Source organism: Kryptolebias marmoratus, linkage group LG13 (genome assembly GCF_001649575.2).
Source record: "Kryptolebias marmoratus isolate JLee-2015 linkage group LG13, ASM164957v2, whole genome shotgun sequence".
NCBI classification, from domain to species: Eukaryota; Metazoa; Chordata; class Actinopteri; order Cyprinodontiformes; family Rivulidae; genus Kryptolebias; species Kryptolebias marmoratus.
The window spans coordinates 12478181-12500905 of NC_051442.1; the positions used below are offsets into that span (position 1 = coordinate 12478181).

General features: G+C 42.8%; 2 protein-coding genes across 7 annotated transcripts; one reads left to right on the forward strand and one right to left on the reverse strand.

The window, feature by feature from the left end:
- Positions 1-1999: 1999 nt before the first annotated feature.
- Positions 2000-14994, reverse strand: LOC108237007 (transcriptional coactivator YAP1-like). Of its 4 annotated transcripts, none has more exons than XM_017418160.3 (9): positions 14672-14994; positions 14106-14355; positions 9115-9317; positions 8346-8500; positions 6351-6452; positions 5998-6095; positions 5539-5657; positions 4690-4790; positions 4253-4434 (listed from the first exon to the last, which is right to left on the reverse strand). In XM_017418160.3, the coding sequence occupies exons 2-9, from the start codon at positions 14319-14321 to the stop codon at positions 4253-4255; spliced, it is 1176 nt and encodes a 391-aa protein (XP_017273649.1). In that variant the 5' UTR covers positions 14322-14355; positions 14672-14994. The 4 variants fall into 4 exon arrangements, with proteins under 4 accessions (XP_017273652.1, XP_024862090.1, XP_017273649.1 ...); XM_017418161.3 differs by lacking the exon at positions 14672-14994 and adding an exon at positions 14516-14638; XM_017418163.3 differs by lacking the exon at positions 6351-6452 and having other exon boundaries at positions 2000-4434.
- Positions 14995-18020: 3026 nt separating this feature from the next.
- On the forward strand, positions 18021-22725 carry angptl5 (angiopoietin-like 5). 3 transcript variants are annotated; one of them, XM_037978911.1, is made up of 9 exons: positions 18021-18330; positions 18454-18696; positions 19243-19411; positions 19486-19589; positions 19689-19782; positions 21076-21179; positions 21250-21370; positions 21944-22129; positions 22248-22725. In XM_037978911.1, exons 2-9 carry the CDS (start codon positions 18640-18642, stop codon positions 22589-22591), a joined length of 1179 nt encoding a protein of 392 aa, XP_037834839.1. In that variant the 5' UTR covers positions 18021-18330; positions 18454-18639; the 3' UTR covers positions 22592-22725. The 3 variants fall into 3 exon arrangements, with proteins under 3 accessions (XP_037834839.1, XP_024862088.1, XP_017273520.1); XM_025006320.2 differs by having other exon boundaries at positions 18021-18696; XM_017418031.3 differs by having other exon boundaries at positions 18027-18696; positions 22272-22725.

The window sequence follows — 22725 nt, forward strand, 5'->3', positions numbered from 1 at the left end:
TTATCAAGTCAGTATTTCACCTGCAGCAGATGTCAGGGTATTAGCAGAACAACGCTTCTTGCTGTCAGATCAACCGCCAACAACACAACAGCACAACATATATAATATCTGATCATTCATATTTTGTGGTTCTTGTGATTTTGCTGCTAGAGCCCCAACAAAGCAACATGTTTTGAGACGAAAACACGAATATGCGTTCTAAATGTTTTGCTGTATTTGGTGTCAACTGCATCCACAAAACACTGTTTAATATTTCAATAACAAATTGTGGTTATCTGTCTTGTGTGTCAGTCAGTTCACCATCCAACAAAGAGACAAAGCTGAGCTCCAAGAAGAGAAATTTGTGTCTACGAGCTCAAATGTTATAAAATATGGGACTTTGCGCCATATAGTTTTTTTGTTTGCAACAGATAAGGTGGTGCTTAAAATTTCAAATTTTCCAACTCAAGTTTCATATGAATGTTTGCGGAACACATTCTTCAGTGTCGACTTTCTCATGTCTCATGGCAGAAAGCCGCTTTGTCTGCCTAAACTTTCAGACTTTCGAGGCTCGGAGTGATTTCTACTGCAGGCAAAGAAACGAGCTATCGAGAAAAAAGCTCCGCAGAAGTCGAACAATCTGAACGACCCCTTTAGGATCTTCGAGACAGGATCGTGGGAGGCTGAGACTCGGGTAGGATCACCAATCCAGCGATCAGCGTGAAGAAGTGTTAAGAAGTTTACAGAAAGACAAACATTAGTGCGACTCTTCAACGATCCTTTATGGTGGCGTGTCCAGGCAGAAAATTCCTCCCACTAAAGTTCACATGAAGGAGAGTCAGGAGTTTTCCAAACTGCCTCCGAATCATTTGACGATAATTGTGGTGAAACACCCACACGTTACGTGTGAGGAAGCAGGTGCTGCTCAGCACACAAGTGCTGTCCCTGTTGGTAGACACAGTGGTGGCAGCATCATGCTGTGGGGCGGAACTGTCCCCCCCCCTCCTCCATCCGTTTCGTCGAGCCTTATGACACCAAATGGGGAAACCATAAAGAGGAAATGATGTCACGTACATGGGGTGAGATATAAAAGACCTCAGACGGACAGAATCATTAGAAGAGTTTAAACGCGCAAATCAGAAAGCAGTCCTGAGACTTATCCAGTTAAAACAGGTTTCATTAAAATCTGTTCAGTTTTCATATTCAAAGACCTTTTTTTTCCATGTTATAGTTTCTTTCCTGCTAAAAAAGATCTGAGTAGTATTCACACCTCCGCTGACCAGGAGGATAAAACCACTAAACTGGAAATCCGCAGCTACGTTTACAAGCTGGATGAGTGAAGTCCTTTATTCTCCTAAATTAGAAATAAATCAGCCGGTTAGGCTGGATTGTTTGAAATAACCTAAAGTCCTGTTCTGTCCTACATTATGTCATGTTCCGCTTACATGAGATTGATCTCGGCAAACTTTTTTTTTTCAAGATTTATTGAAGTGGAACAAGAAACCCTCCCCCCCAAAAAAAACACGTTTACATGGATATGGCTGTGCTCATTGAATCTGCCAGGCAGGGCAGGCATATTTTGCCCCAAACTATCGTATGCGTTGAGTGAGGTCATAAGATTAGTTTGATTGGTGAACATGTAGACAGGAAACAAAAAAAGGAGGGGACGTGACCCTAAAACTATCCTAAAAAATGGGGTAATTATTGTTTATCTGGCAACACAACTTGCAGGCAGCCTGGAGCATCTAATGGGGTGGGCAATTGGGATAGGGGGTGTTCGCTGTCAATTGTTTACTTAAATTTTAAAAATAAAGAGTTAAAAAATATAGTTTTCTTAAGTTCTGATGGTTTAATAAAAAGGTTTTCTGAATGTTTTTCTTTATCAATAAATACCTGAATATAAATCAAACATTAAATCTGTAGAATTATGTCACCTGCGTGCAGAAAAAAACTAAATAAAAACGAGGTGTGGTTGTACAGTAATGTGTCCCAACACCACAAAAATAAACAAACAGTGAAGTGTATTTAAAAGTTTATTAAACAGAAACTCCTTTAAAATGATTACATTGAAACTGATATAAGTCATGCATAAACATGTAAAAAAAAAAATAAAAGTCTGATAGCTTCAAAACTCTTCTGTAAATAGAACAATAAATGTCTTTATATGGATCATAGCGAGTGTCATGCATCCTAGGATAAATAAAAAGCTCGATTGGTGTGTTTCAGTGTGTGTGAGCGGGAAACTGTTCGTCTCTTTTTTTTTTTTGTGGAGGTGAAGCGAAGTCGCTGCCGTCTATAAAGTCAACCATGTTGGGCAGGAGGAATTCTCCCAGCAGAATTTCATAAATCAAACACAAAAACACACTGCAGGAAAACAACAACAAGCAGATTAAAAGGATTATATACTTGTTACACGGTTTAACTTATCGGGGAGAAATAAAGAGCTCCCCCTCACCGACGTCTGCTCCTGGTAGTGTTTGTTAGAAGAAAAAGTAAAAAAAAAAAAATACAACATCTGCGTTTAGTGTCGCTTTTCTGAGAAAAGTCTCACCAGGGTCTTCATTTTATTGTTTTTATCAACGGAGGCAGTTGAAATCTTTTATTTTTTGTTGTTTTAAGCATCAGATAAAACTTGATGCCTGTGTAGTGTAACAAAAAAGATAAATATTTGATCTGTTCTTGAAATAAACCCCTTAAATTTACCAAATAAAGTGATCTTATGGAAGTCTGCACCTTCAACGGGACAGTCTAATTACACAGGAACAATAACACAACAAATCCCTGGTCTTTGTTTTGTTATTTGTCAATAAAATCAGCTTAAAAAGTGACTTTTTCCTATTAAAGATGGTGTTAATCTGGATTTGTTTACTTGGTTTCTATGACGAGACTTGATGCTGGTTAATAAAATATGATGAGTTTGGATGGTTTGGGGTTTGTTACAAAAACAATTTCTATCAGAAAAAAGATTTGTGTTTCATTACCGCGCAACGACGGTGAAAAACAAGACGAAATTCATTCCAGAAATAAAAAAAAGGCATCTGAACATCTGAATTTACTCCACGATGACCGAAAAATGAGGCTGTGTGTTTTTTCTAAATGAAGACAGACAAATGTCTGATACAGAAATAATTATTAGGAATGTTTAAAACCTAGATGATAAAAACACAAGAAAAGGGACGAAAAAGTAACAAATCCTAAAGGCTGAGGATGTGGAGGTTTTGAGTATTTTGTGCCCAGATGGCAACTAGAGGGCACCATTTCTCAGAAAACAGGCCGACATAAAGAAAACGAAACAACGCAGTTAAATAGAAACCTAGAATAAATACTGCTTCTGAGACGTCCGTGTTCCTGCGCTGAAATAAAAAAAACAACCCGACACGCTGACAAAAACCACATCTGTGTTTAAAAGACATTTCTAACAAGACGACCTGCCTGCGCCGAGCTGGGAGCAGACTGCAGACCAGAGGAGGCAGCTTTTCGGGAAAAAAACGACCTCCTGCACCGTGTTGGGCTTGGTTTAGTGATGGTGTGTTTGTTTACTTGGCTGCTCCTCCGTGTAAAGCTACAAAAATAAAACTCTGTGCTCGCGTTAAAACATCGTTCCATGAACGAGACTTTGATTTGTCGGCTCAGACGGAGACATTCTGGGTTTCCCCATCCCTCCGCTGACAGTTTTTGTTTTGTTTCTGAGCTTTCCTAAAAAGTGTTCAGTGTTTTTTTTTTTAGTTTTCATGATTTTACCGAGTGAACGGTTTGATTCTTGCGCTCGTTGGCACCTTCGATGCTCTTCATGATCCGTTTCTAATCACGCCCGCGACCACGTGTAACAAAACTTACAAGTTTCTGATTCTTTAGAGGTAGTAGAACTAGATGTTTTTTTTATTATTCAAACGCCCCTTTTGTCATATTGTTGCTATTTTAATGCATGTAACTGAAAAGACTGATTAAAATGTTCCCTTTCGGGGGAGGGGGGCACATTTATCTGCGATGACAGGTAAATTCAGACATGACAGGCTGATGGGTCGGGGAGTGAAAAGATCAGAGTAAATATCAAAATACGATTCTTTGTGAAAGCAGATCCATGAAACAAGAAAACCAGCAGCTTACCACCTTCTGTGAGAGTCTTTTTTTTGTCATTCCTTGTGGAGTGAGTAGTGTTAGATATCCATATTCTCTGCTGTTCTGTACCATGTCTGAATCCAAACAAAATCTCCCGGGATTCTCAGCCACGTTTATGAAAGCTCGACGGTGGGGAGCGGTGGTCTGCCTGCGTCTATAGCCAGGTGAGAAGGCTGTCTCTGTCCATGTGCGGCCCGGAGAGAACGGTCTCCATGTCCATCAGGAGGTCTGAGTTTAAACCGTCGGGGATGCTGGGCATCAGCTCCTCGCCCTCGCTGATCGGCAGCACGGGCATCGACTCCTGCATGGTCACCGACGGGGGCTCGCTGGAGTCTCCTGGACAAGTCAGAGTCACAGAACAGTCCTCGAATCGTTCAGGCACAAGAACAGAGCTCACTGAAGTTCTTTTTTTGTTTGTTTCTTAACTCTTGCTAAGGCAAGTATAGAAAATTAACACATTTGATTACGTTACAGGAAAACACTGGAAACACAAGAATCTCACACAAAATGAAAAACAGAAATGAACGATGGAAGAAAATCGATAAAAACTGAAGGTTTTGGGAGCTGAAATGTGTCTTTTAGCTGTATTACCAGTGTCCATATGATCCACGGAGCTCAGCATGTGGTCGGACGTGCGTGGGAGGCTGCTGACGCTCAGGCCGCTGTCCGTGCTCTCGTTACGAGAGTGAGCCCTAAGGAAGAAAACAAAGATTGCTTTTTTTAATTAAATTGTCCAATATCTCATGTATTAGTGTCGAAAAAGCGTTGGAAATTTATTAGCTGATGGCCTGAAGTCATTCAACACTATTTCATCATGCTTCAGGTCTGGATTTTCACTTCCAGACCATTAAAGTGATAGTTCAGATGTTTTAGTTTGGCTCTAAGGAAAGATTAGAAGAATTAAACTTTATTTCTTCAAACTGAGGCGATTCAAAAAGCTATCTGCAACAGGTAAGCTATTAATTATACATAACATTTTCACAAAACCTAAATTCAGAGTATCTGAACATTTGCATTACTTGTTGTTGGTTTTTAACCAAATTAACTAGTAGTCTTACTGCAGAAAGTCAGCTCATGGAGGCATGTTTGTTTCAATATAATTCATTGAAACAACTCAATCCTCATTGAGTTATTTGCAGAGAAACAAGGTCCAAACCATGATACTACCATCACCGTGTTTTACAGATGGGATGAAGTTCTTAAGGTGGAACGTAGAGTTTTCTTTCTTTCAAATAAAATACTGACTGATCCGATTCATTTGAAACAGCAGACGGGCTGTAATCTTGTTTTTGTTGAGCAGAGGTGGTCTTCCTGCAGCTTGGTCATTGAGCTCATGAACATTGAGCCCATGTGAGAATCTTTGACTTGGATGTTGTTTCCACAGGTAAAGAGTCATGAACGTTTGCCCCTCGCTACATGACTGTGCTGGTTAACACTCACCCATTAAGTGTCGGTTCTTGGTTCAGGGCTCTGATTCTGATGTCCACCGACGGGACGAGCATCTGAACGCTCCTGTCATGGTCCATGCCCCCGGGCATCTGACTCCTTCCTGCTGCCTCCTAGCACACAAAACAAAAACCGTGAACGACCTCAGTTTGGAGGAACAGTGTATTTTTGACCAGATTTATGAGGTAACAGGTTGTTTGCGTGGACTGCTGCCATTTTAAATCAAACAAAGCGGTTCCTGCAAGAACTATTTTATCTTTTTTTTTTTTTTTTACGTTGCTGTCAGTTATAGCTCTGCACAATTATTTGCGTAGAATTCTATGAATATAATATTTCTGCTAGAATTTGCATGAACCCTTTGAGGTAAGGGTGGTTGTAAGATGGCAGCAATCCACTGCTATCCACAACAGGTAAGATGCTTTTTGTTTATTCCTTTTCCATTTGACCTCTGACCTGGGGAGCGATCTGTGGAGGGATGCCTTGCTTGAGTCTGAGCCTTTCTTTCTCCTGCCTTTGCTGCAAGCCGAGAATGCCAGGGTTCATCTTCTGAGCTAGAACACAAAATTCATAAAAAAACAAACAAAAAAACCCCCCACACACATCTGTTTTGAATTAAATGTTTCCATCAGGTGAAACAATCAACAATTGCAGGAAAACATTTCAAAAACTTTGCGATCTTATTTTTTTGTTGCTGTCGCCAAGGAGGCGACCTGTGATGATGTATATTTAGAAAAAAAATAAATGTTTCTCACTGACAAAAGAAGAATTGTCAATTCAGGAGACACAAATTTGATATAGTGTGCTACCTAGACGCGGGTCGACCCATGTGGTGGTCTTATTTATGTGATCGATGTAGTACACCTCTCCATCTGCAGTCACAGCCTGCTCCCAGCCTTCAGGCAGTGGACCTGAACAGCAGTGAAAATACACAGTGAGAAGGCGAATGGTAGATGGAGAGAATGGGGTGTTGAGGAAAACAAAGTGTAGAGTGTAGTCCACATCTTTAAGCGCTTGTGTTGCTAATAGTTTGCAGATTTAAAAAAAAAATATATAAATAGAAGTGAAGGTTTGTGGGTTAAAGCTTTGTTCAGCCAAATTACACTATAAAAATGTTCCAACACTTGTAAGATACAGCATGTCCTAAACTGTAAAAATTAAATATAAATCATTGTAGATCTTTTTGAGTGCAGACTAAATGCAGAGATAACATAATGTGAAACTCTTAAAGACTGACAGTTTTTTATAAAAATAAAAAACTCAGTTTTAGCACCATTTTGTTCCCCATTGAGTCTCATAAAAAGCTCATATTCCTCTCTTTCATCCACCGTCCTGACGGACTTACTTCCATCAGGATGGGGCCAACGCAGAGAAGGTTCTGCCGTGACTTTTTATTTTGAGAGGTTTAACTTCTAAAACAAAACTTGGGGCTGTATTTTTCCGGTTGTTTTAATGAGTATTCTCACCTGTGATTGCTCTCTGCACCCATTTTCAAAACCTTTGCAGTAAAAAAAACGAAACAAAAAAAAACAACAACCTTTGAACTGCAAAGCGACATAAAATAAGTTATTATGAGCATTTGGATTGTGTAACAAAGCCACGCAGTACGGTTCCAGCTCTGCTTTTCTTACGTTTGCGGTGATGCTCTGACACAAGCTGTGCTACAGAAGTAATTTGCCACAAGGTGCAGAAAATGTACAGAGGCACAATCACTGCAGCCCCAGCTTCATGTCACCTGAGAGGAACGACTGGTTTCAAACTGTATAAAAAGATCAGGGAGCATTTCCAGAACGTAAGGACGCTGCATGTAGAACATTTTCTGGCTCGGCTCTGAAAGACGATTCTCCCCCGAGGTGCCTTTTTTCCTGATATTAGTGACTTTTGTTTATTAGCCCATCCAACAGTCTCTGACATCAGTGGTTTCAGCTTTATGACGTGTGACTTTGTCAGGCTTTTACGCTTTTTTATAAACAAAAGGAAACGAGTCAGACTGTGCACCAACGCTACACCAGAAGAAAAAGAGGTGTATGTTGACCAGGCAGCTGGTAAATTAATAAATAAAATACAAATGCATCCAAATTCATCAACCTGCTGCAACAAAGACGGTCAAACTGCGTTTAGAGTTTCTCCTTTTTTTCTTCTTAGGTGAAGATGAAACTCACTGTAAAGCTTCGCAGATTTAATGTTTTAAAGTTTATTTGAACTAAAACAACTTCAGCAACTATAGTTTATATTGAAAATATGAAGTGATGAGAGAAAAAAAAAATCCACAGATTTTGTTGGTTTTTTTTTTTTAAAGACAAAGACTGAACTTCGTCCACACAACCGCCGAAAACAAAACATTATTAACGCTTGGGGTGAGCAGGACGAACAATGATGGGAAACAAAAAGGAGCACCTGACTGGTTAAACTGTGAAAATCTGCGAACTGCTCACGTGTTGCACTATGACACATTCTGGATCAAGTCAGGCTGGTTCTCTCGTCGAGGAAAAGAAAAAAAAAAGAAAAGGTAATTTAGGTGAGCCAGCCCTTTAAAGACTTATCATCTAACGGTCAAATTAAACCTGCATGTAAATGAGGAAACACCTCATTTCTCTCAACTGAAACCTAATTTCCATCCTACACTGGCACCAAGGAGCTGACAAAGGGCCTCAGTGTGGGTTTAATTAACGAGTCTTGGTTCTTAGAGGTATAAGTGCAGAAACCAAAAGGGAAATCCCACCCAGCAAAGATCTGATCGGCTGAAGACAAGAGTTAAAAAGTTGGTCTGTGCTTTAACAAAGAGTTGGAAGGCCATGTGATACCTGGCTCTGGACTGATGGTTTGTGGTTGCGTAGTGGGCGCCGGGTTGCTAAAGGAGTGGGCGTGGACCGGCGCGCAGGAGATCTGGTGCTGGGCTGCAGCCGACTGAAGCTGCGAGAGCCGGGGGTCCTGCCATGTGGTTGTCTTCTGCAGGTGACTGCAAACACACGACAAGTCTCAACGCATCTGCATCTGTTAAACCACTGGAACCTGAAGTGCGAGGAGCGCTCTCCCTCGGACCTGCTTTACCTGTACGACCAGACGCGCTCGCGAATTTACGCTCATACAGACAAAGCGGGACAGCCTGTGCCGCTGCAAGCCTCAGTGTGTCTGACAGCGGCGTCAGCCAGCAGGAAACGCGCTCTCATGAAGGCGAAACCACACAGGTAGCAGAACTAGTCGAGTCATTTCCTGTTTCAGTGCAATTAATGAGCTTTAATCCCACTTATAGCTGCACTGCTTAACCATCATTATACCTTAACCTGAAATAGGTCCTTCCTTTGGTAAATTATTAAAAAAATAGAATTAATCTTTTGGGGTTTTTTGATGACAAAAAGGACTCCAATAAAAATTTAAAGGAACGACCCTTGGTGGGTTTTTATTGGGTTGATACTGAACGATTGGTCACTTTAAAAACGTGAATATCTGACAAGTTGCAAGAATCTGCTAAAAAAGTAAATTTTCAGCCTGAAACTCTTCAAAGAATCCTGCAGAGCAACAGATGCAACACAAAGATAAACTGCAGGAAAAAAAAGAAGAAAGGGCCCTTACTTGATGAAGTACCGTTGGCCAGTAGGCGTTTTGGCCATTTCCCAACCGTCAGGGAGTGGCATGTCATCAGGTAATATCGGTGCGGCGGCTGCATCTGCGTCTGCTTGAGCGGTGAGGGAGTTGACGGGGAGGGAGGCCGGGGAGGAATGAGCGCGGACGTGATGGGGAGCGAGGGCGCCGCACACGCCTCCGTCTGAACTGGCCTGACGAGAAACAAGCAGGGTCAACAACTCCGCGACGCAGGTGACGAACCGCGGTCGGAAACACAAAACCAGCGGAACAAAAGGAAAAAAACAAGAAGACGTCTGGAAACAAAAGCCAGTCGAGGTGAAAAGACGAGCAGAGGAGCTGTGACGGATGCTGGCGATCCTCAAAGCTAGATGCCTGATTTTCACTTGGATACATTAGAGTTTAATAAACTAAAAACCTAGTGTTCCCCGAAGGATCGATCTGGCGCTCAGAGTACGTGTTGTGAAGGACTCTCAGCTACTACCACACCAAACTTTAGTGCAATATTTGTAAAATGTGCCAAATTTTAGCCAATTTTTGACTTTCCAAGATGCTGTGGTGGCCATCTTGAAACTGAACTGGCTCCAAAGGTTAGTCAGTTGTAGACGTACATCTGGTAATTATATAATTAATTACAGAAAATCATCTTTAAGTTATGTTTGTCTTTTTTAAAATCAACGCTGGAAACTTTGGAGGTTAAAAGACGATAGTTTAAAGCCTAACCAGTTCCAGCAGATGTTACAATAATCATTCAGCCCTTTTGCCTCCTCTGCTCCTCTTTCTCCTCATATCTGAGACTTTCCCACAGTTTGCTGCTGGAAATGACGTGAATACAAAGCAGAAAAACAGCTACACGAATGCAACACAAAAACCTGATAGCTTCAGCCCTTCCACGCTCCGGCCGCTCGAGCCCTGACTTTATCAGGAGGAAAAAAAACAAATATCCAGCAGCTAACCCAGAACGGACAAACTATTAAAGCAAAAATAAACACCCATTACAGAGCGAACGCCGCGTTAGATTTTCTTGTCTAAGGAAATCAGCTTCAACGTGAACAGAATGATGTGACCTGTCACTTCTTTTAATTGTTAATTAAAATCGTTAAACACTAAAAAACAAAACCCTGAGCTGATGGGTGTGTCTTAATGTGTCATTAAAAGCTAACGGCGTGTTCAACAACCTAATTATTCTGTGGCAGAAAACGCATTGTGCTTCTCAGTCAGGGTTTAGAGCTCAGCACAGCACAAACAACAACGACGTTCTCCTGTCCTCAGATGGAGGACGCGTGTCCATCCTCGTCCTGTTAGATCTCAGTCCTGCATTTAACACGGCCGATCACAACATTTTATTACCAGTACAGAGGCTCGAACATCATACTGGCATTACAGGAGCAAATCTAAACTGGTCGGAATCATATATCTCTGATGAAATTACAGTTCCTCGTGTTAATAAATCTTTTTCAGACACAAGAGTCAGTCATGGAGTTCCTCAGGGTTCGGTGCTTTCTGCTTTCATTAAGTAAAGTCATTAGACAGAACGATACTCAGTTCTATTTATCTGTGAAACCTGATGAAATCAATCCGATACTTAGATTACAAGCTTGTCTTAAAGACTTAAAAACCTTAATTTTCTGCTTTTTGAGGGAACAAACTCTGCAGCCTTTCACTTCCTCTTGATGAAATTTGTCCTCCAGTTCTAATGTAAAGAACCGTGGTGTCATTTTTGATCAGGACCCCCCCCTCACACACACACACATAGATTAAAAATGTTACCAGGTCTGCTTTCCTCCACCTGCGTAATATCACTAAAATTAGAAACATCTCATCTCAAAACGATGCAGAAAAACTGGTCCATGAATTTATCACGTCTAGGCTGGATTATTGTAACTCTTTATTATCTGGGTGTCCAAAAAACTTATTAAAAAGTCTTCAGTTCATCCAAAATGTTGCTGCCAGAGTTCTGATGAGAGTCAGGAGGAGAGATAATATTTTACCCAGTTTTATCTTCTCTCCATTGACTCTGTTAAATTCAGAATCAAATTTTAAATCTTACTTCTAACATACAAAGATCTCAACAACAAAGCTCCATCTTTTATTAAAGATCTTAGTTTCTAAATTGGGAGGCAGAGCTTTCTGTCTGTGAGGCAGACAGAGGCAGACCCTCTCTACTTTTAAATCGAGGCTTTTTGATAAATCCTATAGTTAGGGTTGGTTTGGGTTTCCTGAGCTCTCCTTTAGTTCTGCTGCTTCAGGCTCAGACTGCTGGAGGACAAGCTGACCACATCTCCTCCCTCTGCTGCTGTCTTTACTCGCTCTGCTCTCCATGTTTGTGTTTGTAATTACTCCTGACATTAACCTGTTTTTCTTATCATAGAAACTACACCTGGACCAGTCATCCTGTCTCTTTCCTGTCCTCCCAAAGCCCCAGCCGGTTGAGGCAGATGGCTGCTCATCCTGAGCCTGGTTCTGGTTCTGGTTCTGCTGCAGGTTTCTTCCTGTTAAAAGGGAGTCATTTTATACCACTGTCACCGCTGCGCTGCTCAGGATGGGAGACTATGACGAAGATTTGACACAATCTGCTGCCGTCCTTAGATAGATAACTTTAACTAATTGTCATTTCGTAATCTATATGAACGTATTTAATTATAATAGGAACTGAATTAACTGTAAGTGGATTTAAATTGGATTTATGATTTGGACTTGTTTTTTCTCTTGTAGTGCTCTGAGATGACCATCTTTGCAAAGTGATGCTGTATAAATAAACTTGAACTGAATTAATTAAACAGCATTATAATATAAATTATCATCTGCCTTAATTTCTAAAGTTCATCGTCACTGAATAAAAAGTGGTAATCGGTCAACCTCTACCTCTGTGTTTCTAATATTTGAGGGTTTTTTTTTCTTAATACTTCAATCTAAACAGCCACACAGAAGACGTGTTGGCATTCAGAGTATGTGTTGGGGATGACTCTCAGCTACTACCACGTCAAAATTACCTCAATATATGTAACACTGACTGAGTTATATGTATTGTGCTGGCTAAGGCTGATTAACTGTGGTGGCCATCTTTAACTGGGTTGACTCTGAAGGTTAATCAGCTGTAGATCTGTAAATTTGACCCGTGGTTTGTGAGATATTTCGCTAACGCCACAGACAGACAGCCAAACACGCGCGCACAGATGCAGGCTGCCATTTTGACAGAGGGCGATAATGGAAATAAATCTAAGAGAGGAACAGATGAGCTCTGACGAGCTGAGCAGTGATTGTGTTGTCCTCGGCTGCAAAATAAAAAAAGAAGAAGCTCCCACACTGCAGTATTTTTAAACCAGCCTATAGACCGCAATCAGAACTGAAGTTCTGTTAGCTTTTGGTTTTGATGTGATGCCCCCAAGATTAAAGGGACAGTCTGGTCATTTTTGAAGTGATGCTCTGTGAAATTGTTATCAGTATTACCTTATCAGCCGTGACATCACTCACAGAGCACAGAGAAAGTTCAGGCTAAGCTAATGGCTAGCCGAACGAGGCGCCGAGGCTGCGACTGCATCAGTGCGCCTGATTGGAGCATCCGAAGGTTTACTGAACTCGGGGTGGGTCGACGCAGTAGTGTAGGAACACGGGTTGTCTGGTTGAGAAAACGGCAACAAAATAAACAAACAGTGTCTTGTTAAAGGGTAGAAAGGTTTAATATCAGCGAATGTAGCGTTCAATCACACCAATGTGACATTTGTTCAGAAAGAGTTGTTTTATAAGCTTGAAAAACCTTTGACCTAATCTGGAAAAAGACGTTTGCCTCTTCCTCCATGCTGCCTGATGTCACGGCTGATAAGATACTAACTACTGATAACTACTAGGCAGAACTTTGCTTCAAGTTCAGAATTTTAGCTGAGATCCAGTTTTTGCTGCACGGTCGTTCACGTTATAATTTAAATGTGACCGCCATCAGACTCCAGTGTGAACAGCCCTGAAGCGACCTGCGTCCATAGAAGAAGATGTGGCGTCACACGCAGCACGCTGCGTTCACGGCAGTAAATATGGACGCTACGCAGTTGTTGTGCGATCAGAGCCGACTGAATTATTATCTGACATCCTCGTTTCATCTGGCGTTTACATTTGACCTCTACACTTCCTGTTTACTCCAGAACAGAGCGACGTACTGAAAGTAGAAACAAACTCAGTTATGGATCCCACCACGCAGACCTGACACCAGCCTTAGTTCAACGTGCTGGTGCAGATTCTCAAGTCATCTAGGACAAGGCAAATTTAAAAGTTAAACAAAAAGACGAAGAACTGGATCTGCTTTTTTTGACATCATTAAATGACTGTTTGGGGGTTATTATAAACTAAAACTTATCAGGGAGTTTTGTAAAAACTGAGTATGAACACAGCAAATGCTCCTCGCCTTTGTTTCCAACTAAATTCATCGCTCGGTCACGGAAATCCTCCCGTTAAGAGTCCGAAACTTCCCGATTTCCCCCCCTAAAACGACTCGACTTCTGCCGACTCTCGTCCACCCACATCTTTCGGACGCCGATTCTTGTCCGAAGAACTTCACCTTTCTCTCTTTCTACCTCCCCTCTGACTCCATTTATATCTGAGGATTATTTTACTAGTGTTCTAATGTAAACAAACGGGTCATAATTGTTGGCAACAAAACGTGACTCTGCTGATTTTGCTCATTTATCACTTTTGGTAATGAGTGATGAGTATTTAGTGGTTATCTAGGATGATTTGCATATATTTAAAAAATCTAATTGAAATATTTTGACAGCTTTAACAGTGGCCCCCACATCTGGCCCCTGCTTTTTTGTGCAAGTTAGGGTCTAAAATCCCTTAAAATCACCCACTGGAGACAAAACAAGACCCGGTTTATGTATTCTTCAGAGGTGGTGTGCAGCTGGAGGTCGTCATGAAGGAACGTGAGGGCCTCAGCGTGCTGTATAAGTACATTTAAGTATAAGTACACATGAGTAGTGAGCATTAAGTACTTGTCTGGAGTGGCCCCGGGGATCCGGCGGCTTGAAGAAGGAGTCCGGCAGCTTCCTCATCCTCATGGGCAGGGACTGCGGCTGCCGGGCCGCCTTGCCGGGGTTCATGACGGCGCTGAAGAGGGCCTCCAGCTCCGTCTTTGAGTCCCCGCGCACGTGCACGACCTGCTGCCCCGCCGGGGGCGCGCCTCCGCCGCCGCCGCGGTGCGCGTCCATGTCGCCGAAAAAAGTTTAGCGTCGAAAGCAGAATCTGTCGAAAACAAACAAAACAAAACAAAGTTCAACCGCGTAAACGAACCAGGCAGCTACTCGGTGCACGCAAGACGCATTTGTTTACACTTCTTTTTTTTCCTCTTTTTTTTTTTTTTTGCTCAACAACCCCCCACACGCACACCCCACACCCAACATACACACTTAAACTTTTACGTCCGCCAGTTTGAGGCTCCAGCTGCTAAAAAAACACCGAGCGGTCGGGTCAAAAAAAAAAGGCGAAAAGCGAGCGGCTGAAAGCGGAGCTCGCCGACAAAAAGTCAATCTCGGCGGAGCACAACATGCCTCCCACATACCTTCAAGCAGCCAGAGCGTTTCTCTCCCCCCTCCTCCTCCCCCTGCTCCTGCTCCCCTCTCGCTCCTTCTCCCTCTCCGTGTGTGTGTGGAGGGGGGAAAACTCGTCCGCGAGCCGGAGAGAAAAAACGCTCAGCGGGTCAACCGTTCGCACGCGCCGACCGTTGAGGTGACAAACGGCCCCCTGGAAGCGGGACGGCGCGCGCGCATGAAGAAGCTGGTCCGGGGAGGAAAGAGCGACTTGAAACAGAGACACAGAGAGAGAGAGAGACTGGTAAACTTCTCTCCCCCATCCAGCCTTCGGTCCAGATTCATGTGATAGTGTGCGGAGGGGCGGGGTTGTGTGCGGGGTTTAAAGCTGCCGCAGTCTCGGGGCAGAAAAAAAAAAGTTTCACCCTTCAAGATATGGGCGTTTATAAAGTTTATTTCCAGCTCTAAACTGCTCATATAAGGCTTAACCCTCCCCATCGTGCATTAGTTGGAAATAATGTCAGTTTGTCTCTAATTCTCTAATGTGAATTTTCCAGTTTGTGCGGTTTTTTTCTCCTGCTGAAGGTGAGAATAAATCACAGATAAGCCCCAACAGGAGGGGGGAGACGATCAGATTTACTGGAGCCATTTGCTCTGGGTCTTGTTTAGTTTTTTTTTTTTTTTTTTGCCTTGGGTGGGGGGGTTGTTGGGTGAGGGGAAATTGGGAAGTTGCGCTGAGAAAACATCCGCCCCGAGATGAGGCCAACCCAGCCGGAGCCTGTTTGTCCCCGAGCCCCGTCAAACAAGCCGCAGAGTGCCGCCCCCTGCTGGAAGACACGCAGCGGTACAGGAGGGTCCCGCCTGCTGTTACACCCAGCGGCCTGCAGGGGGCGCTAATAGCACACATTATAACGCCTGCGTGTTTATTATTATTAGGACAACAAGTTTATAAAATCCATAAAGAGCAGTAGATTATACATCTTCTACATTTCTACATTGTTCCAGCTATTTTAGCCATTAATCCACCAAGCAACCAGCTCGTCCAGGTGATAGGAGCTGTGACTTTTTAGACTTTTAAAAAATATTTAACTTTTTTTTTTTGTTTTACAAATAATTTCTCCATAGAAGTGCACTGAGACCCGTCAGTTCCTTAAAAAATATGGTTCTTTTTTAAAATCTGCTCTGTTTTTGTCTTTTTCTGATACTTTTAGCTTGTCTTTTAGTACATTTAACTTAAAGCCTTTTGCTACGTTTGGATTTTACCTAGACATTTACTACATTTAGCTAGCATTTTGCTACCCTTTTGGTACTATTTTGCTGTGCTTTGATAACATTTGTTACTTTTAGCTTATAGCTAGCATTTTGCCTTTAGCTAGCCCTTCGCTTATTTTAGCTTTTAACTAGTGTTCTGCTTCTTTTGGTTAAGTGTTTGTTCTTCATGTGCATATTTTTACGCTCTTCATATATTTGTTACAAATGTTGATAAACAGCATCTAAAATTTTTACCCTCAAATTTATTCCTGCAGCTCCTCTTCAGATAATAAAACAACTAAACAATTTTGTGGATAATATTTAGCACAAAACATGTTAAATATCTTAAACCTGCACAAAACTTCTGTAAATATGTGTGCCTTTGACTCAGTTTGCATCACAGTGTTACTGTTTTTTTTTCTTACAACACAAAATGTGCCATTTTATTAAGAACGAACACTCAATGTGTTGTTTCTGACATCTGTTTGGAGAATGTGTTGTGTCAAATTCAGACTTTTTCTAGTTTAGTAAACCTAAAGATGACCAAGCTCCTAAAAACTCCAATTACTGTTTCATATTTTCCTAATTTAGGTTCGTTTTAATCTGAACTTATAAAAATAATAATTAATTTTATTATAAGTTTACCTTACTCACAAATGTCCAAAATGACACAACAGCAATGAAAAGGAAGAAGAATCTGAAGTTTTGCATTTTCTCATGCTGTCAAAACAATTCAGAGATTTTAAATCCGAACACTGTGTTCTGATGTAGCCAGTTAATACTCACCTGTCAGGTTTATTTATTAAGATTTTTATTTCAGAAAGATTTGTAAGTCTGTATAATAATATTATATAATCCAACATACCTATGCCGTGAACTGAAACTGTTTATATATCCAGTAGTCTCTTTAATATAACCGTATCCTGGTTTCCAATCTGTCTAGCTAGATTCTAAATTTTAATAACATGCAACAGTGCATTCATTAATTGATTAATATGTGCAGAAAATACAATTTACATGCACAACATTTAAATTTGTAAGATGCAACATGTTCTCCACAAACTGGACAACAAAGTGTAATTCACAACATTGGCCACTAGATGACACTGCTTCACCTTAATACTTGGAATTCTCTGAGTGTTTTTAAGTCACTCCTTTATGGTAAATGGTAAAATGGCTTGCACTTATATAGCGCTTTATCTAGTCCAAGGACCCCAAAGCGCTTTACACTACAATCATTCACCCATTCATACACACATTCACACACTGATGGTCGTAAGCTACATTGTAGCCACAGCTACCCTGGGGCGGGCTGACAGAAGTGAGGCTGCCATCACACCGGTGCCACCGAGCCCTCTGACCACCACCAGTAGGCAAGGCGGGTGAAGTATCTTGCCCAAGGACACAACGGCTGAGACAGCTGGAGCGGGGGCTCGAACCAGCTAAGACTTTATTAGTTTATCGAGTCCTGGGTCTGCCATGAGGTCTCTTCCCAGTGAGACATGCCTGAAAAACCTCCGAAGTGAGACGTCCAGGAAGCATCCTGATCAGACGCCTGAACCACCTCAGCTGACTCCTTTCAATGAGAAGGAGCAGCGGCTCTACTCCGAGCTCCCCCCTGCTGAAGGAGCTCCTCACTTTAAGGCTGAGCCCGGCTGCCCTACGAAAGAAGCTCATTTCAGCTGCTTATACAGTCAGTTTCACTCTAACCTGCAGCTTCATTCATGTGACCAGAGTGGCCCGTTTGTGAGGCAGGCAAACTAAGACTCTAACGAGCTTCTGTTGTGAGGAGAGGGAGTTTAATCTGTGTGTGAATCCAGTTTACAGAACTCCAAATGCTCTGCTTTGTGAATTCAGAAAGCTCTTCGGATGAGAAGCAAAACGTCTTCAGCTACAAAACAGAAGTCCAGTTTTTTCTTCTTTTTTTTAACCTTTTTTGGGTTCCCCTGCACAAACGGCTTTAGAGGAGGACGTAACGTTGTGCAGATGTGGGGGCCCTCAGGCTGCAGCACCAGGCCGGCACATTCCTCTCACTGACCATGGTTGTAAACCCACACAGGTCGGGATCAGCACAGAGTCTTTTCCTTTCTACATTTTCCAAGAATAGCCGTCTCCAGCTGGACTCACGGCTCTTTTCCTTTTCACTTTCTCTACTCCTTGAATGCCCAGTTAACTCAGATAATTGGTCTGACCCACTTGGAGGCCGTTTACAGACGTATGAGTCAGTGTTTTGGGGAGGGGGGGAGTTGATGTGAGCACAAGGAACAGAGACACCCTGCCCTACCTGCAGCTGCAGCTCCCACGCAAGGACATAAGCAGAGACAGAGCGTTTTAATAAAACCAGCTGCACGTTTTCCTGCCCACATCTGTTTGTCATGCTGGCTGCAGGATATAAGCTTTAAAACAACAACGCCCGGTTCTTGCCGCATTAGGGAGGAAGGTAATGACTCCACCGCAAACGCAGAATCTGCACATTCAGCTCCTTGTAGGGGAAATAGTCAGACTTTTACCCAACAGATCGGGCCTCCTCTGTTTCAAAGATCTTGTCATGGGAATTTCACAGGAGAAGAGGGAGAAGAGGGAAAAGAGGGAGTGATGGCGGCCGGTCACTCCCACTCGTGAGGAGAAAGTGGAAAAATCGACAGGAACGAGGCCGTGGAGCAATAAGCATCGATGACAGGAGGAGTGTCTGCCGTCGGACCAAGTTCTGTTCCTCGCTCCGGGAGGAAGTAACCCGAGTCGCACTGAGATGATGTGGACAACAACTGTCCTCCTGCTGCTCTTTTCTCTCCTGGTTGCCTCTGCAGTATGTAAAGTTTGCATGCTAAAAAAGAAAAAAGAAGAAGAAGAAACTGATTTGTGTTTTGTCATCAGGAATTAAGGCATGAAGTTTAAAAGAATATGAGAATTTAAGCAGGCGCACAAAGCAGCATGCTTCTGTAGCTTTCTGATAAATGAAGTAAGACACCAGAAATGTTGTTTTTGTGATTTGCTAGTCACAGATTAGTTTTATAAAGAATGCACTCTGATGATAGCGGTGCTTTTTCATTTACATGTTAAGGAAAAAGACAGATTAGATGGAACATAAGCAGACTCAGGAGTGTTTATGAGCTAAATTAGAAACAATAAATGTTTACATCTGCCTTTTAAAGTACGTACAGTAATCCGAAAATGCAAAAACATGTCAGATAATTGTTCTAAATAATTAATGATCTGTCAAAACTCTCAGGGTTCTTTGCCGGAGGGGGGGGGTTCTTGAACAGGAGGAACGTTTGGCAAAATTACAGGAAAAGATTTACGTTCACAGCTCTGTTTCATCGCTCTTTCACTGCCGTTTTCCATCTGTCTCCAGATCCAAGGAAACGGCGGTAACTTGAGCCAGCCAGAAACTGATGAGGAACTCTCTGACACCCCTGCCGAAGGCCGGAAACCTTTCGGGGAGGTCAAAGGTCAGGACACCTGCTCCGTCCCGTGTGACATCGCAGCCAAGCTGCTCCGAGAAGAGAAACACTCCATCTGTGGTAAAGACTCTGTTGTTACAGTGCACAGCATCGTGGCTCAGGTGTCGCTCATGTGTCTGGACGCGTGTATTTAGGGCAGCTACAGCAGTCGCTGTTGGCTTTCGGACGCAGCACCAGGAAGCTGATGAGGGACGTGATGGAGGAGCAGCACAGGGCTCTGGATGTCCTCAGCGGTCAGGTAGAAGGAAAAGAAAAAAAGAAAAGTCCTCCATTTATCTTTAGTTTGAAACAAAGTGTGTAAAAGTGTCTGATTGTGACGACAGTGACGCCTTTTTAGGTCTCAGAGCTGATGGCCAGAGTGCAAACGCTCAGCTCCGAGGTTCAGAGGAGCAACGCCGAGATGTTCTCTGTAGAACCTGTGCAATCCCACGGTAACACACCCACACTGACCCACAATCCCACGGTAACACACCCACACTGACCCACAATCCCACGGTAACACACCCACACTGACCCACAATCCCACGGTAACACACCCACACTGACCGGTTGTTTGATGCTCATATAACAACATCTGCAGCAGCAGTTGGAGATAATTGGGAAGAGGAACTAGGTGCGGGAATGAATGTTTGTCTGACATCCATTCCTGTTCAGTGAATACCAGCTCATACAGTTTAAGGTTGTCCATCGTTTGTATTATTCCAAAGTTAGGTTACATAAGATTTATTCTTCTGTCTCACCAGTCTGCGATGGGTGTAAAATGTCAGACGGTACGCTGTCTCATGCTTTCTGGTTCTGCCCTTTCCTAAAAGGTTTCTGGGGTAAAATATTCGATTGGTTCTCTAAGGTTTATGAAAGGTCGCTTCAGTCCGACCCTGGATTAGCCATTTTTGGCATATCGTGGATGAATAGGGACCTTCCCTTGTCAATGCTCAGACCCTTGGAGCTGGGAATGATTACTGCCAAGAGACTGATTTTAAAGGAATGGAAGTCCCTTGTTGCTCTCCTTTCAGATGTGCATCACAGATATGATGTCACTGATACACATGGAAAGACTCAGATCTTTGGAAAATAAATGCTCAAAAACTTTTTTTAAATGTCTGGAATCCATTCTTTGCTCATCTCAACAAGGCCAATGTGAACTAAGATGTTCGTCCCAGCTGCAGTCTGTAATCACACCTGTTTGGTTTCCTTTTCTTTTCATTCATTTATTTGCTCTCTGCTATCTAACTGGCTGAACGGTTTTCTTGTCTGAGCCACTGTTTATTTATTTGTTTGGTTGCTGTCGATAGTCTGTTTTTTTTCCCCCTCATTTCAGACACACACTGCCCAACACGCTGCAAAAAAAAGATTTTTAGAAGGCCTGACAAATATTGGTCGAGACTGCTTTAAAGCACAACAAGAAAGTCTCTCTTCCTGGGAATAAAATGTAAAGAAACTAGGAGTGGGAAGAGGTTTTTGCACAGTACTGTTTAAGACAGCTGTGACATTTAGTTTTTTATTTGAAATGGATAACCTAGAATTTCTTATCCTTACAGTTGTGTTGAATGGGAGGCCTTTTTTTTTTTTTTACTAAATACTGCTCAAAATAAAAGACCAGACACATAAATTGATATGCTTAGTGTGTTTTTTCATACATGACATAAACATTTCATTTCGTTAGTGACGATATATGAATGAAAACTGGAAATATTTGTATCAGTTTGTGTGTTTGCTTTCATTAGGAAGAGACTGCAGCGACATCAAGAACAATCTTATGTCAGCCGTCCCAAAGATCCCCAGTGGGATCTATATAGTCCATCCCGAGGACACCGACTCGTCCTTTGAGGTACGTGACTCCTTCAGTGGTTCCGTCCGCCAGTCGCTCATCAGTCACTGAAAACAAACGAGTCCTGCAGGTGTTCTGTGAGATGGACTACATGGAAGGTGGCTGGACGGTGATGCAGAGGAGGACCGACGGATTAAGTGATTTCAAACGACCCTGGGCTGATTACGTCGACGGTTTTGGACACCTTGCAGGTTGGAGGCTGTGGCACAAGAAGCTTTTCTTCTATTTAAACACAGTCAAGTGTTAAAAAATGAGAAAAGAGGAACGTGTTTTGGTTGTGGTAAATGCTCAGCGTGGGACAGATTCTCGGTGGTGGCGCAGGAATTGTTTGGAAGTTACGTCACTGTTGAACGAAATTAGGCAAGTTGTTTCCGGTCTTTATGCTAAAATAAGCTCTTTGTAGCTCAAAAGGTTAATATCGGACAAGAACAGAAATTCATCCATCCATTTATTCATTATCACCACAGATCAGTGGTGTCCAACCCTGGTCCTGGAATGGTCGTTGAATGTTTTGGATGTTTAAAGTCCTGCAGAAGCCTGTTGATCTCCCAGTCATTCAAACCAGATGTGTCGAAGCAGAGAAACACCTAAAACCTGCAGGATAGTGGTCCTCCAGGACCAGGGTTTCACAACGCTGCCCTAGATAACTCCAAACTGGGCAAACTCCACAGACTTTAGAGGTTACCTTTGTGTTTTTATATGCCAGATGAGTCTGATGAATCTGAGTGTGACAAAGTTTCTTTTTTATGTGTTTGTTCTTGTAGGAGAACACTGGTTGGGTCTGACGAAGGTGTTTCACATAGTAAACCAGAAGGACACTCGGTTCCAGCTTCACATCGCTCTGGTTTCCCTCGACGACGTCGCCTCTTATGCGTCGTACGATGACTTCCGCCTCGACGACGAAACCCAGTTCTTCCGGATACACCTGGGCAGATACGCGGGCAGTGCCGGTAAGGCCGGGAAAATGGAAACGTTTACAAAACCCTCCCACACTCAGGCACTTTCAGCTTTCCTTTACGTTAAAATGAGGCGTTGTCGCTGCCTGGTGTGTGTGTGTGGTATTTATAGTGGCGTGGCCTTCTCTGTGTGAAGGTGACGCTTTCCGCGGCTACGACCAGGAGCAGAACCAGGACACCGCGCCGTTCAGTGCCCCAGATGTGGACAACGACGGCTGCAACCCGTCCTGCACCTTGGGGAACAGCACGGTGGAGAGCTGCAGCGTTCAGCACAACCACACGGGGTGGTGGTTCAACCGGTGCGGCCTGGCGAACCTCAACGCGTCTCCGGGGGAGGCGGAACAGAGCCGGGGCAGGAGGACGCACATCTTGTGGGACACCTGGAGGCGGAGCGGAGTCCCTCGCACAATCCGATCTGTGACGATGAAGATCAGGAGGATCGCAACCAACAGCTGATAACTCCAACAGAATGAAGAAGAGGGGCAAGTTTTAGGAGCACAGTTTGATTTAACCTGCATTTTCTTTAAAGGTTGTCTGAGTTTTGTAACAAATGATAAAATTAGGGGTGAATAAATCACACTTTGATGCTT